Genomic DNA, 15751 nt, shown 5'->3' with positions numbered 1-15751 from the left:
GAAGAAAGCCTGATATCTCTTTCGGTAGGTAGATTTCAGTTCACTTGCTCGATTTCTTTTTCTTAATTCCTCTGGGAAGTGAACATGGTAATACTTGTTTTTGAAAGGAATGATTAAATTGAAAGGGCATACATCATTCACCCTATTACACGTCATTGCTTGTTGATATTGTTTTGTTCCTAAAATATAAATTTATTTATACCTTGTTTTAAATAACATTTAATTACTCTATTTATATTCTTTTTTAAAACAAATAATTGTTTTTTTATCACTTTTTTTTCTTTAACAAAAAGAAAAATTTTCCATTACCCGTTTTCAATTTTAGAAACTTAAAAAAATGATCAGTTGTGTAAAAAATAATATTGTTTTATCGAGCTATTAGTTTCACCTAATTATTAATAAATATTTTTGATAACATTTGGTAACATTTGAAATAATACTTAACCCTTTGACTGTAACCCGCTCTAAGTTAAAACCATCATCGTTTTAGCGTATAATATTTTTAAAATTAGAATTTTGCAAATTAATTAATAGTATTTCTAGAATTAAAGTTTTTCTATAATACAAAATACTTAAAGGGGCACGTCTAGACTCTAAACAATATATATGTAATTAACATCTGTATTAATTTTATGTCAAGTCTTTAGTATTCATTACATTAAGAACGTTCTCAAAATAAATAATCAAAATATATTTTGCTTCTGAAATCTACCACTATACCAAATGTTCGATACCAGGAGTGATCAAATTTAAGAGATTACTCTAGGAGCCAAAATAAGATGAATATTAAGAATGACGAAATAGTGTTCGCGACTTCGTTTTTAAGTTATTAACGTTAAAAGATTCGATTGAAAAGCGCCTGAAACCGGCAATCTGCTCAGCATCAACGACTGAACGTCGCGCCCCTTCTTGTCAGTAGGAGCGTGTACAGTCACAGCAGTGACTACAGATCCAAGAAGACTAAACATGCCTTTGTTACCGCTGGGACGTCATTATTGGAGTACCCGGTACCCCAAGGTGAGGTTGGGTTTCCACAATTGGTATAACAGTTGTGTCTGTTTTATCAGTTCTTCTCTTACCACACCTTGCTAGAGCATGCATGGCACAACTACCTTATCGACTGAAGAAACGAATACATGTATAGTACGTTCGCAGTGTTGCCACATCTGTTTCCATATGCATGGCAATTGGTGTTTGCACTTCACACAAGCATATATCTGCTTTCATCCGTGTATAAAAGATCTCGCGGCATCCTTTTGACATATTCTGTCTCGTTTTTTATCTTGTTACACATATTCTCTTTCTTGCTCTTCAGAGATATGGCAACACTGAGCTCGAGACACTGACCAAAGAGATATAGCTGTTGGTATCGAAGCAATTTTCCGTTATCGTCAACGTGCCGTAGACTGTTGCAGTGCGAAGTGTTTCACATTTTTGTACTAGGATAGAGCAGATGGCGTTCGTTCTCGAGGCACAAATTCACGACCCTTCCAGAACAAAGGCATGTTTAGTCTTGTTAGATCTGTAGTCACTGGTCACAGTCAACAATCATTTCATACTAGAAGCTTAACTCGTGTTTTCCTGTTCCTCAGTGCTCCAGCATGATTCTACGGCTATACATATAACTAATCGCTGACAAATCATTGCGTAGCAATCAGTATTTTTCTTTTAATCTCGGTGGAGAAAAAATGTTATAATGCACACCATGCTCACTTAAATCAACACAATACTCCAGTGGTTCATTGGTGCTCCGTGAATTTAGTGGAAGTATTCCGCCAAAATATCCCATTAAAAAAATTGTAACAATTTTTTTACCTTTCTTTTGCTATTGATTGATATGTAACCTGTTACGTATGTGATTTTTATTTATTATGCAATACAAAAAATATATGTACTGTTTTATTTTGTGACTGTGGGTAAATATTTAGAACAAGGGAGCCACCTCCGATTTCGATCACCTTGAAATATGTTGTCAAGGTCGTCATTCTGAACAACTTTTTCCTATACATATAATAGTCGGACTTTTTTAGTTTTCGAAATATTTGCGAAAATAACGCGTTTTACTGTCAATATTTCCAAGAGTGAATAAATCGCAACTAGGATCTCCTCTGTTGTTTTGGGGGGCTTCGCCTCCCAAACCCCTTTGGGACGGACTTTTTTAGGTACTTCGAAAACATATGTGGGAATTAATGAACGGAAATCGGAGATGGTTCCCTTATTCTAAATATTTACCAGTCACTATAGTCATTCACTGCGTAATAGGTCTATAATAAGTAATTAACATAAAATAATTACGCGCTTTAGGCTGAAGTCCTGATTAGCTATTTGTACAATAGATTGAATTTTGTTTTCGGCTTATATTTCACTGCCCTCGTTACTGATCTGATTAATTTAAGTCAGGAGAGTGCTCCGTCCAGCCATGTAAGCTGCAATTTAAAATCATAAAAATTGGTTCAGTATAATCTTTGACTCCGCCTGTTATACAGGGTGTTCGACAACAGTTGGGACAAATTATAAGAAATGATTCTGGGGTCAAAATCTGACGAAAATCAAAAATGACGAAATCTTTTTTTACGATTAGTTATAAACGTTAAAAGAATCGAACGCCTCAAACCGGCAATCTGCGTAGCACCGACGATTGAACATTGCATCAGCAGGAACATATACAGTCATAGCTAACAGTCATTGAATACTAGAGCTTACTACTGGGCGATATAGGAAGGAAGCCCTCCTAAAACGCCATCTTAGGCAGGCGTGCCCACGTAAACCGTCAATGTAATGTAATGTAATGTAATGTAATGTAATGTAATGTAATGTAATGTAACGTAATGTAATGTAATGTAAGAGCTTACCACGTAATATAATGTTCCCTTTTGTTACAGTATTGTATAAAGTGCTGACAACTCGTTGCTCAGTATTAAATCGTTTTTTTAATCTCGGAAGAAGTGGTACAATGCATACCGTACGTACTCACTAAAATTAATATGAACTTGTCGACTATTATAATTCAGCTGTTATAGTCAGCGGCACGTCATATTACAATATTGTAGCACAGAGGAGTAGAATAGTACTGTACGCGCCCACTAAGTTGAGACTCCTACTGATTGGTCGGAGCTAGATGCGCCAGGCTAAGACACCCACACGCATTCTCGCTATTCGCTCTCTAGGTTACAACTACTAGTAGAAACTACTACTACTACTACTAGACGAGGGTTCGAGGTGAGGAGTAGGGGGAGCGTTTCACACCTCGAGTCTCAACTTAGTAGACGCATACAATACGGGTTGAGTTTCTAGTATTCAATCACTGTTGGCTATGACTGTACACCAAGTTGCAATGTACTTGTCACAGTGAAGTTGGCTACAAATTCACTAACACGTTCACGCCGCAGCGTCGGTGAACCGATCTCGCCATTGGCTCACCGACGCTGCGTGTATGCGTTAGTGAATTTGTAGCCAACTTCACTGCGACAAGTTCAATGTAACTCAATGTACACTCAGTCCCATCGAAGTTGTCGCAGTGAAGTTGGCGCGCTAACGCATTTACGCCGCGGCGGCGTTAGCGCGCCAACTTCACTGCGACAACTTCGATGGGACTTATTGTTAGTGTACTAACAATACTACGCCCCTACTGACACGACGTTCAAATTTCGATGCTGTGCGGATTGCCGGATTTAGGCGCTTTCCACGCGAATCTTTGTTTATAACTATGGAAAAAATAAGGAAACCTTGAAAATTTTAATTCGGCCTTGAAGATCATAAAAGATCATGATGTGGATCAAAATGTTGCATAAAAAGTACAGTATTTTCCTTTAACCCTAGAAAAACCAAACCAAGGAGGACCCACCAGTTAGAAAATATTACAATAAAAATATATTATGTTCCTTATCTAAGGAATTTCCAGAAAATTATATATTTCCACTTATGCTTAAGGATTAGTGCTGAAGAGTTACTAAAAAAAAAGGAAAATATTAGACAAAATTGTTACCCATAAGACTCGATCAGTTTAGGGTTAATCAACGAAATTCATATAAAATTGCAGTAGGAAAATAATTTTAATATGAATATACATTAAATATCGTCAATTTCCAAAAAATGTAATAATCAGTTGTGATGTCGAATAATAAAATAATCTCAAGTTCAAGAAATGCTGTGTCACGCTTAGTAAGATGTTGTCTGCCACTTTACTTGGCAGATAGGGAAGACTCAACTACGTAGTCATCAGTGAGTACCGTTTACAAAGTATATAAGACCAAGAAGCTGATGGAGTACTCTTAGGTTCGTTGAAACAGTGTTCTACAGTGCGCCTTCTTCAATCAGTACTGATTACTCTCTTTAGATAGCATAGAATTAATAATAAGTGTCATTAAATATATTAAATATCTATTGACAATTTCTAAAAAAATCCGTGAATTTATAAAATAGCTTCTACTTTTTTAATTGAGTTTAATAAGTGGTAAAAGTGTATGTAATGTGTAATAGAAAGTTAGTGTAATATACAATTGAGTAGCATATTGGGTAAATACAATTTTTTAAAAATTTACTTTGTGCCTCATTTCACATTTTTCTTAATCATTTACAGTGAATAATCAAATTAATTATTAGAAATCTTATTATTAAAAATTATTTATTAAACGTCTATTTGAACTATTACGTTTCTATTATATTTTTTATACATATTTACATTAGCTAGAAAATTGTTAATTAGAAATTATCAACTGCAATGCCAGGTTAATGGGAGCTGGAGGAGGGGTGGGGCTGCAGCTATCCATTCCACTTTCTAGGGTACCCCCTTCTAAACCTTTCATTAGTATGTCAAAAAATATGTAATAAATTTGTTTAACCTTTTTTCCTTTATTTACTCATTTTTCTTTACTATTCCATGTTATTTAATTTTACTTAAAATAAATTTCAATTTTTGAACCAAGTTTATCAACCAATGAGGCCATCTAAGATTTCATAGTCCCTGAACGCTTTATATTATAATCATGTCCTGATCCAGTATAAAAATCTGCATGCTGCAAAAACATTGAAAATAATTGTACTTGATTTTCTAACTGCTATATAAACCGGTTGCCGGCTTTTAGAGTGTTGTTTGTAGAAACATTAGATAAGTGAAGAATGAATACTAATGCATACCCTGCCAGGGACACACACATATAGGCAACATTTAATGTAATAGTACTGATAATTTTTAGTGAATATCTCGTAAATTAAATAAGATCGAGTGGAAATTATATGTAAAAAAGTTGTTCAAAATGTTAATCCCTATAACATATCTAAAAATCATAAAAATCGGCGAAGTAGACACACTTTTCAATGCCACTGAAATGTATTGCAAATAAAATTAGATAACATTTAATCGTACAGAAAAATCCAGAAAGAAATAATAATGGAGGAAAAACATAAAAACGATACAGATTTTAATAGTTTAATAATTTAAACAATTTAAAACGATAGGATTTGTTTTTGCAATAGCAATTGTATTGCAAATTCACAAAATTACTGCGAATTATAAGTTTTGAAATATCTAGATCATGAACTCTTGTCATAAATCTTCAGAAACTGCAAAATCAAGTGGATTAAATCAAAATGGCGAGCTACTTTGAAATTCTACTCTCTATCGCAGTGATACTTATTGCATTCTACTATTATGCTATATCAAACTTTGATTTTTGGAAGAAACGTGGCGTAGTTGGGCCAACGCCGATACCATTCTTTGGAAACACTAAGGATTTAACATTTTCTAACATATCATTACGTCATTATATAAAAACAGCGTACGATCAATATAAAAATGAACCAATGATCGGGTTTTATTTAATGAGGAAACCAAGTCTTATATTGAATGATCCAGAGCTTATCAAACACGTTCTCATTAGAGATTTCTCAAAATTTGCAAATCGAGGTGGTCTTGTTTATGAGAAGGTATGTATAAATTGTAATTAGTAATGATGAATCCATTATTATAATACTAAAGTACAGCGAGTGAGCAAATTATTAGAGCTACCTGCATAATTGTTTTTATTATTACTTTTCTACTATTTTTCTGTATACTTGCATAAGCTAAGTTCAATACCTTTACGTAATTTTAACGGACAATAATCTATCAATTACAAATTATCTCGTGTAAAAGTCTTGATCTTTTAATTTTTATTTTTATACAATGCTACCTATTTTTGCACGGAGAATTACTCTGAAATGTTGTAAGATAGAAACAGGTATATTTTAAACAAACAATATTAAAAATAATTATTAAAATAGTTTCGTTAAAATATGATAGTGGTTTAAAATCTCTTTTAATTGATAGTGATAACTATAAGTTAAAAGATTAGTATTGAAGTAACAATGATAACTAAATTAAATTATTATTGAAAATATTAATCAGAAATATAATAGGTAATTCACATTGACATTAATAATTATTTATATATACTCTCGTTATATTGCCATGTGAACAATTTGATATGGATTTTAATGCATACTAGAACTATCCTTCCGCCATCATAGTCTATGAACACGACACATTTTTATCAGCCCATCACCCTTTAAATGAAAGCTCGAGGGTGGATGAATTTGCCGCTTCTACACCCCCGTCGACGGCAATATAACAAGAGTTTATTGTATTTCTAAATTTACATTTATCCCGTTCATACAAAAAAATACAACTGCAAATGAATATTTTAAATAGCGTATCAACACACATGAAAACACATAATTATTTCAAATTATCCAACCTAATATATTCAAGAAAATAATTTCTAAAATTAATTTTACTTTTTGTTTCAAATACTTTGCCATTCAGAGCTGTAGAAAGGTTAAGTGTACCAGTACGAACTTAACATGATGCAATTTTTTTTATTGAACATTTACAGACAGAGCCACTCTCGACACATCTCTTCAACTTAGAAGCAGAAAGATGGCGACCATTGAGAACGAGGATCTCTCCCATATTTACATCTGGGAAATTGAAGGAAATGTTCTATCTCATAATTGAATGTTCGCAACATTTGGAAAAATATTTGGCGAAAGAGGTTGAAAAAGGACAGCCACTAGAATGTCGAGAATTAACAGCAAGATTCACGATTGACGTGATTGGTAGTTGTGCTTTTGGAATTGAAATGAATGCACTAGCAGACGAGAGATGCGAATTCCGTCAAAAGGGTAAAGAATTCTTCGATACATCGTCTTTCGAAAACGTCTTTCGAACCCAAACGAAACAACTCTTCCCTAAGCTGTACGATTTGCTTGGTTATATAATACCCGAAAGGAGATTATCCTCATTCTTCATCAAAGCTGTTACAGACACCATAAAATACAGACAAGAGAATGATATCGTTAGACCAGATTTCATCAATATGCTTATGGATCTTAAAGCACATCCAGAGAAACTGAACAATATCGGTAAGTATGAAATGATATAAAAATTTTGATTATTAATTATATGAAATTCAATTTCGTTGATTAATTAATATCAATCAGGTATGGCTAACTGGAGACTCGCGAACCATATCCCCGCTGAGCTAGACCTGAACACTTTCTTTCCCGCTACGATCGTGCAACTCCAACTTATAGTCTGCCAGTTTCCTCACTATTAACTACTCCATGGCCTGTTACCGTACCTGTTATACAGGGTCTCTCATAATTCCTGTAACATCATGAAATGGGAGATGGATGGGGTGATTCTGAACAACCTTTTCCTTTACCAATATGTTGGTTGAAGCTTTATTTTTGAATTATTAACGAAAAAACTAGCCAAATAGAGTAGGCGTAGGACGCGCGATCAACCACGAGAGCGTTAGCTCTCGCTCGACTGTGGTCGAGAACAAACGCACTGGCACAACGTGGATATCGATGAAAGTGTGCGACTAATTCCATATTTGTTTTTAATTTAAGAAGAAGTAACATTTGTCGCACACTTCTCTCGATACCCACACTATGCCACTGCATTTGTTCACGACCAGGACCGAGCGCGGCTGAGAGCTAACGCTCTCATGGTGAGGGCACACTCTACGCGCGCTCTGATTGGCATGTGTTTTTCGTTAATAATTAAAAAACGAAGCTTCAACCAACATTTTGGGAAAGGAAAAGGTTGTTCAGAATCACCCCAGCTACTACCCCTTCACGGGACCAACGCGAGTTCTGGGACACCCTGTATATGGACTCGTAATTCTCCCCTCCCAATCGCGCTGCGCATGCGCATAATAACAGTCGCTCAGAAGTAGCAGCAGAAGTGATATGCGATTCGCGGCGCTCCTTATCACTCAATTTCAATTATTCCCTTCTCCTTGGTTATTTATTTATGTTTATATATTTAAAATATATTTTAAACACATACATACGTAATATATGCAAAATATATGTAAGATAGATACGTATTGCAAGAAAAAAGTTGGCTAAATCAATTTGGTATTGTTACGCATATCCAGGTTAGCACAAAAGATACATGAAATAGTTAATCAGTAGCAGAATTTTAGGAGCATGTATTAACTCTCGACAAGGGGATCTATTTGTCAGTTAATTGACTAATAGTGGGGATCGTATGTTTTTGGCGGAAAAGAAGTCAGTCATGCCTGATCTTAATTTTTGAACAGCGGAATTTGAGTAAATCGAGACCCAAACGGTATGTCTTGGATACATCTATTATTAATAACATTTTATAGAACTGACGGACTCTTTACTGACTGCACAAGCTTTTATATTCTTCGCGGCGGGTTATGAAACCTCATCGACGACGATTAGCAATGCTCTTTATGAATTAGCTGTAAATCAAGATATACAAAATAAACTACGAGAAGAAATAATGGAGTACTGCTCTAAAGACAAAGGAGAGTTGAAATACGAGACTGTAAAAGAAATGGAATATTTAGATAAAGTATTTAAAGGTAGGTATGAAAGTTTTACGAAATATAAAAAAATAACAGTTTGTAATAGTTTTTGAACTACGTACATACAGTTATGGTATAAATCAGAGACGCTCAAACAAGTTAAATACACGGGCGCTTGAATGCCATCGGCTTTATTGCGGGCATCGTTGTCTCCACTCGGCGATCGATAATGGCGATTTGCAGTGTACCGTCGGAAGATGGAAAGTACATTAGGGAAATGAATGCGGGTACGATTGGTTGGAGTCGGTACATCACGCCTCACGCACATGCATTCTAGATTATTGCCCGCTATTGGCCGATGCGATCACACACTAATCGCGTCGCCTGACGAAGAAGAAAAATGAGACTTTGCGACAAAGCGAGATGGTACGAAGTCAGCGTTGCGGCGAACTCTTAACGCGAGGATCAAACGTGGGGACAGGGCGGAACGTGCGAAATGCTCCCTTTGCCCCTGTTCCGTTCCGATTATGTACTTTCCATCTCTCGACAGTACATATGTAACGCCGAAGCAGCCTATCCACTCTCAAACGATTCTCGCCTAAAGCCACGTACTTTACAGGGCAATCGTGCGCCGAAAGCGTTCGTTCGGGCAAAAATGCTCAAGTGAGTACGAGGCTTAAGACGAAAGCGTACTGTGAACTCGTGACGAGATGGCACTTGGATGGTATGCGGGTTTAAGTGGTTGAATTAAGTAGAACCCACCCCTTCTCTAATCCAACTGCAGGAAATATGACTCGCGCAATTTTGGTATTTGTCGAAGCGGTCACATATACTATTTAGACTCGTATAAAACTAAGGGGTCAGTCGGCGTGTGCGTACTACCCCTGTTACCGCGGTGCCCTCCCGCGAGACATCTTGTGATCGTAGGACAGCGCTGGAAATCAATCGAGCCGAGCGGGGCAACAGGGAGTCCCCAGTGACTACAGACCCAAGTTGAATCTGTAGTCACTGGCATCCCCTCACCCTAGATTCTAGACACTAGAATGATCGCACGTGCCATCTCGTCACGAACGGAAGTACCTCGAGCCTGTAACAGTGATGCGTGCAAATACTTATGCGGGCGCCCGAGCCCCGGATTACTACTCGCTGAGCATCCCTGATATTAATGCTTAAATATACCTTATCAAATATAAAAATGATATAATTTATCCGTGTAGAAACGTTAAGAATGTACCCACCTGGATCATTACTATTTCGAAATGCAATATCAGACTACACTTTTGATGGCACTAAGGTTTCAATACCAAAGGGTACAACAGTCTGGATCCCAGTGTTTGCCTTGCAACGAAATTCTGATATTTATCCAAATCCTGATTCTTTTGATCCGGAAAGGTTCAATGAAGACGCTATTGCAGCTCGACATTCCATGCACTATTTACCATTCGGTGATGGACCAAGAAATTGCGTTGGTAAGTTGAAAAAATTTGTTATTACTATTAGAAACTATAGAATCGCAACATCTTTTTTCGATAGACATCCACCTTAAATAAAAACGGAAATGAAAGTTTTTATCTATTCAAATAATTAATTATATAGGGTCCGTCAAAACTCCCGGAACGGTAAAATATCTTAGAAACGAACCATTTTTTTTTTAATGGATCAGACAAAAGTTTTTGTTTTAAAAATTCTATCAGAAGGTTTTATCCGTTTGATCTTAAGAGAAGGGGGAAAGATCACGTCAAGGTCAGCATGATTTTTTTAAATGAAACACCCCATTTTTGGTCATACAGTGTTAAATGCGACTGCGAGACTTATTCAAACCCCTATTGCAACCTTTTTCTTATAAAAGTTGTCTAAGTTATGAGCTATCAAAGATATAGTCCCGCTAGTGTTAGCATTATTAAGGGTAGACCAAGTGAATATTGCATGATCGTACTTCACATCTCTTTTCGTGTGAGGAACGGGGTTGAGGGTGTGCAGTGTGGTATTGATGTGTGCATATGAGTTTAATGTTAGTTCTTTCGCCTCTCACCTTAATTACATATTTATTAGCCAACCCGTATCTAAAGGAGTGAAAATCTTGGATTCAATCTTAGATAAAAAGAACATGTTATTTACAGGTGCACGTTTCGCAATTTATCAAACCAAAATTGGCCTTATCGCAATTCTACGGAATTACAAAGTGGACGTTTGCGAAAAGACAAGTATTCCTTACGAAATTGATCCAGCTTCGATTTTATTAGCACCAAAAGAGGGGATATACTTGAAGTTCACAAAAGTACAAAGTTAATGTAACTTATTTGACATACATTAAATTGAAAATATTTTTCGTAAGTCATTACACATTATGGATGTAAAAAACAATATAGAAGGAATGTATATTTGTAGCTTAAAGTTAAGATGTCTCTTGTATACGAGATGGTTAATTTAACCTACATGACGGAAAGGCAAATAAATGAATTTTTTAAAGTTTTTCCTTCAGTATTTTTTTGTATTAATAGACCATTTACGCGAATGTCTTTCGTGGACAAAAAAATGGATAATTTGTGTAAATCGAGACACGAGCGTATAGTTTATTTAAACATTTTAAATAAAAATTAGATTTGTTTAAAAATGGATTTGAAGAATAATATGTTTAACAATTGTGTTTAACAATATGTTTAACATTCAAAGATATCATAATGTTGCTCAAGCGTGACGGAAAATGAAATTCGATCCTCTGAGGGGAAAATAAGAAATCAATATTTCGTATAGCGTTGATATTTTGCGATTGTTCTTTCGTTTTGCGCGAATTACGCAACAAACATGTTGATGAATCACCATCTCTTACCCCGACTACCGAACATACCATCGTTTCTTACCAGATGATTCTTATAAAGTTAAAAATACTACCCTCCTGAACTTAGGTGAAAAATAAGGAAATTGTTATGTTCCATTAGTAGCAACATTCTGAATCTACTGTGGAGCCGGAAAGTATTGACAAACTCTATAAACACAATAATTTGTTTTTTTAATTGGAATCGAAATAATTGGAATAGAAGCTAGAATCATTCATTTTCTAACCGACCTATTTTCATGGTTTTGAGGATAATACAATTGGTACAATTGGTTCGAACCGTACAACCGTACCGCACCGCGTTGTTACTAGCAAGACCGTAGTTGCAAGTCTGATATATCTAACAATAAGTACTGTACAGACATGTAGCATTAAGACCGAAACCTCAAGAACGCTCTGCAATAAACCTGAGTTCGTACACTTACAAGGGAAGTTCAGTAATTCGAAAATTCCGATTTTTTTTAAACTTTGCTGGTTCGTAGGGGACCTCTAGAGAAGTATAGCGCAATTTTTATTTTTAGCCCAATTTCATTTCTTCAGGGTGAAAACACCTCCTCAAGATAGATAGGTGTTTCCATATTTCCCTGTATATCTTTAAAACTATGGTAGATATAAAATAATGAGGAGCCCCCACTCCCGACACCAGGGGCCCTGATGGCACCACCGATTTTGGTAGTGAAGCCGACATGCCTACTGTCGAGAGAAGGGCTGAATCACCCTTCCCTTGCTGCTCCTCTTAGTGCTGTAATACGGCAAGGCTGAGCTCGGGACACTGCCTGCACAATGAGTAATGAGGTGTAGCCTTTGGTATCGAAACAATCTACTATTACCATCAACGTGCGTTAAACTGTTGCAGTGCAATGTATTTCACATTTTTATACTAAAGTAGAGCAGATCGTGTTCGTTATCAAGGCACAAACTTAAAACCCCTTGAAAACAAAGGGATATCTAGTCTTGTTGGATCTTGTTTCAAACCGCACATACGAAGGGACAACTATCGTATACACGGTAATCCAACTGTATTCGAAGATTTGTATAATTACAATATTTAAAATTAAATGGAAGAGAGTCAATTTTTGTTTCAATTCAAGAAAAAAAAAAGAACTAACAGCACGCGGAGTTCCCAAGCGGTCACCCATCCAAGTACTATCCGCGCCGAACTTAGCTTGACTTCGGTGATCGGACGAGAACCGGTAGTGGTCCTAAGTCGTATGGCCGTTAGTTGAAAATAGCAATTTTATTAGGGGGGAAAACGGTTCAGGTGATGCGAACGTGACGGCCGAACTCCGAATTCTGCGTCGGTAAAACAGTGAACGCTTCATCGAAAATTAGGCCGAACCAGTTATCGCATTCAACTAACGGCATGCTATGCTACGTCATTTTTCGCATACACCTAAATGACACAGGTACACTACGATAGCTATATTATGTACGTTACACACAAAGTATAAAATACGATACTGCATACATGACCTAGAATATTGTGATCCCTAGAATCACCTCTTCAAATTTTGCCTACCTGTTGTCGAACACCCTGTATATTGTCCTATTTTGGGGGCGGTGAAACACGGAAGTGTACCCAAAATCATTTTATAAACGTTAAAAGAATTAAGCGTCTAAAACCGGCAATCTGCCAAGCACCGACGTTTGAACATCGTATTAGTAGGAGCATGTACAGCCATAGACAGTCATTGAATACTAGAGCTTACCACTGGGCGATATATGTAGGAGGGGAGCCCCCTGAAACGCCATCTTGGGCAGACGTGCCCACGTAAACTTTCAATGCAATGTAATGTAACGTAATGTAATGTAATGTGAGAGCTTACTACGTGATATAATGTTCCTTTTTGTTTCAATATGATATAAAGTGCTGACAACTCATTACTCAGTATTAAATCCTTTTTTTTAACTTGGAAGAAGTGTTATAACGCACACCATACTCATTAAAACTAATACGAGCTTGTCGACTATAATAATTCAGCTATTATAGTCAGCGGCACGTCATATTACAATATTGTAGCACCGAGGAGCAGAATAGTACGTGTTGAGCTTCTAGTATTCAATCACTGTTGGCTATGACTGTACACGCCCCTACAGACGCGACGTTCAAACTTCGATGCTGTGCGGATTGCCGGATTTAGGCGCTTTTCACGGGAATCTTTGTTTATAACTATGGAATAATGCTGCGAAAACGCTATTTTGTCATTCTTGATTTTCGTCTTATTTTAACCCCCAGAATTGTCTCCTGAAATTTGTTCCTCCTATTATCGAACACACTGTATATTTCATCTCTACGTGTACATAAAAATAAAAAGCAACGAATGTAGTTTAAAATGCAATAGAACATAATGAAATAAATATAATAAAGTATGTGAAATTAAAGACCTCTTAAGGTTTCGGCGTTAGATCAGAATGTCTCTGGTGGTTGATAGACACAAAATTTGAAGGAACAGAAGAGAGAGCGTAAAAAGACCCAAATATGTATAAAGTGATATCCTCATTAGCCTTAGTTTCCGAGATATTAATTGAAAATTTCCGGCATAATACATAAAATTCTGTCTACACAGACATAACTAATATAATCGTCTCCGCTTTAGTAGTCGTTATCGTCAAATGTTAACCAGCCGTTAACACTACAGGGTGTTCAACAACATGTGAGAGATTTTTTAAGGGGTGATTCTAGGGATCAAAATAAGGCGAAAATCAAAAATGACGAAATAGCGTTTGCGGCTTTGTTTTCCAGTAATTAACGTTTAAAAATTCGAGTAAAAAGCGCCTGAAACCGGCAATCCACACAGGGTTAAACTTCGTCTTAGGGGACCAAAAATTAACGGGTCCAAATTATGTGTTCTTGTAGTTTTTGATCTGAAAAGTCCGAAAATGCAAGTTACAAGTTTAGGAAACCAATAGTTTAAAAGATACGAGTATATAAAAATGTGTGTACTTGGCGTACTTTAATATCTTAGTACGATGCGATATTGACTCTTCCCCGCGTCCAATCCTTTGTTTGGATTCTATTTGTTGGGTGTGAGTACCATCAGTTCCTATCAAATCCGAGGGGATATTGTTTATAAAAAAAAAAACTTAACCTTAGGTATACCGGGTTTAGGCCACCACTTATATAATTCTGTTTTACCGACGGCGACTCCACTCATTGGACAATATGGCGTCGTATTGACCTGTCAAAGTACGCCAAGTATACACATTTTCATGTACTCGTATCTTTTGAACTATTGGTTTCCTGGACATTTAACTTGCATTTTCGAATGTTTCAGGTCAAAAACTATAAGATTTGATACTTTTCATCCAGAAATTTTTGGTCCCTCAAATCGAAGTTCAGCCCACCCCTACTGACCTGACGTTCAGTCGTCGGTGCTTTACAGATTGCAGGTTTTTGGCGCTTTTTACTCGAATTTTTAAACGTTAATTACTCGAAAACAAAGCCGCAAACGCTATATCGTCATTTCCATCAGTATTTTATAATGATTAATAAGGCCTGCATGTAATATTCTCAAAAACGTAAATTCTAAACAACTTCTTCTCTGACGCTTACATTTTTTGAGTTGTGTCACGAACATGTTGTTGGATAACCAACGTCACTAATCGTAACTAAACACAAACACTATAGATTCATCCTCAGCCAAACATCCTAACCATGATTCCTAACCTTGACTCATCCTGCACTTCGTACCTTTCCTTAGTCACAGTGTTCCTTGACATCACCCCTATTCCTGACTCATCCTGCACTTCGTACCCTAACCATCGTCCCTATTCCTCACTCATCCTGCACTTTGTACCTTTCCGTAGTCACACTGTTCCTTAACCATCATCCCTACAACTATCCAATTTCCACCAATAGTATATAAAAAGCTTACAGAGCTTTACCAGAGCAGATATCAGTACCTACTACTCGAGTGCGCATTTCATAATAAACGTTTCTAAGTATGAGTATTCTCTACGTGTTGTTTAATCCCTTGGAATCCAACAATGTCAACCGGAGATATGACTATTTCTTTACTTGTTAGTCACGAATGATTCCACAAATATGTTTTAGATAACATCGAGACAATCCGAATTTATCTAACAATCA

At 36.4% G+C, this 15751-nt stretch overlaps 1 protein-coding gene, 1 long non-coding RNA gene and 1 other non-coding gene across 3 annotated transcripts; 1 reads left to right on the top strand and 2 right to left on the bottom strand.

Annotated features, from left to right (window-relative positions):
- Positions 1-453: 453 nt before the first annotated feature.
- On the bottom strand, positions 454-15259 carry LOC123988460. The gene is made up of 3 exons (XR_006830089.1): positions 15215-15259; positions 2296-2426; positions 454-1844 (listed from the first exon to the last, which is right to left on the bottom strand). It is a non-coding gene; the product is annotated as an uncharacterized LOC123988460 (long non-coding RNA).
- On the top strand, positions 4879-11298 carry LOC114878877 (cytochrome P450 6a2-like). Its single transcript, XM_029193148.2, has 5 exons — positions 4879-5925; positions 6873-7401; positions 8661-8882; positions 10043-10294; positions 10946-11298. The coding sequence occupies exons 1-5, from the start codon at positions 5590-5592 to the stop codon at positions 11113-11115; spliced, it is 1509 nt and encodes a 502-aa protein (XP_029048981.2). The 5' UTR covers positions 4879-5589; the 3' UTR covers positions 11116-11298.
- Positions 12764-12884, bottom strand: LOC123988503. The gene has a single exon (XR_006830120.1). It is a non-coding gene; the product is annotated as a 5S ribosomal RNA (ribosomal RNA).
- Positions 15260-15751: the final 492 nt, after the last annotated feature.

Source organism: Osmia bicornis, chromosome 14 (assembly GCF_907164935.1).
Source record: "Osmia bicornis bicornis chromosome 14, iOsmBic2.1, whole genome shotgun sequence".
Classification (NCBI taxonomy): Eukaryota; Metazoa; Arthropoda; class Insecta; order Hymenoptera; family Megachilidae; genus Osmia; species Osmia bicornis.
The sequence above is the reverse complement of the archived record's forward strand: the minus strand, read 5'-3'. Positions and strand labels throughout refer to the sequence as shown.

Excerpts from the sequence above, each read along its gene's own strand:
- LOC114878877 (XM_029193148.2), top strand. The coding sequence starts at position 5,590 with ATGGCGAGCTACTTTGAAATTCTACTCTCTATCGCAGTGATACTTATT. Across the intron at positions 5,926-6,872 it reads GTGGTCTTGTTTATGAGAAG|ACAGAGCCACTCTCGACACA; the intron begins GTATGTATAAAT and ends GAACATTTACAG. Across the intron at positions 8,883-10,042 it reads TTTAGATAAAGTATTTAAAG|AAACGTTAAGAATGTACCCA; the intron begins GTAGGTATGAAA and ends TTATCCGTGTAG.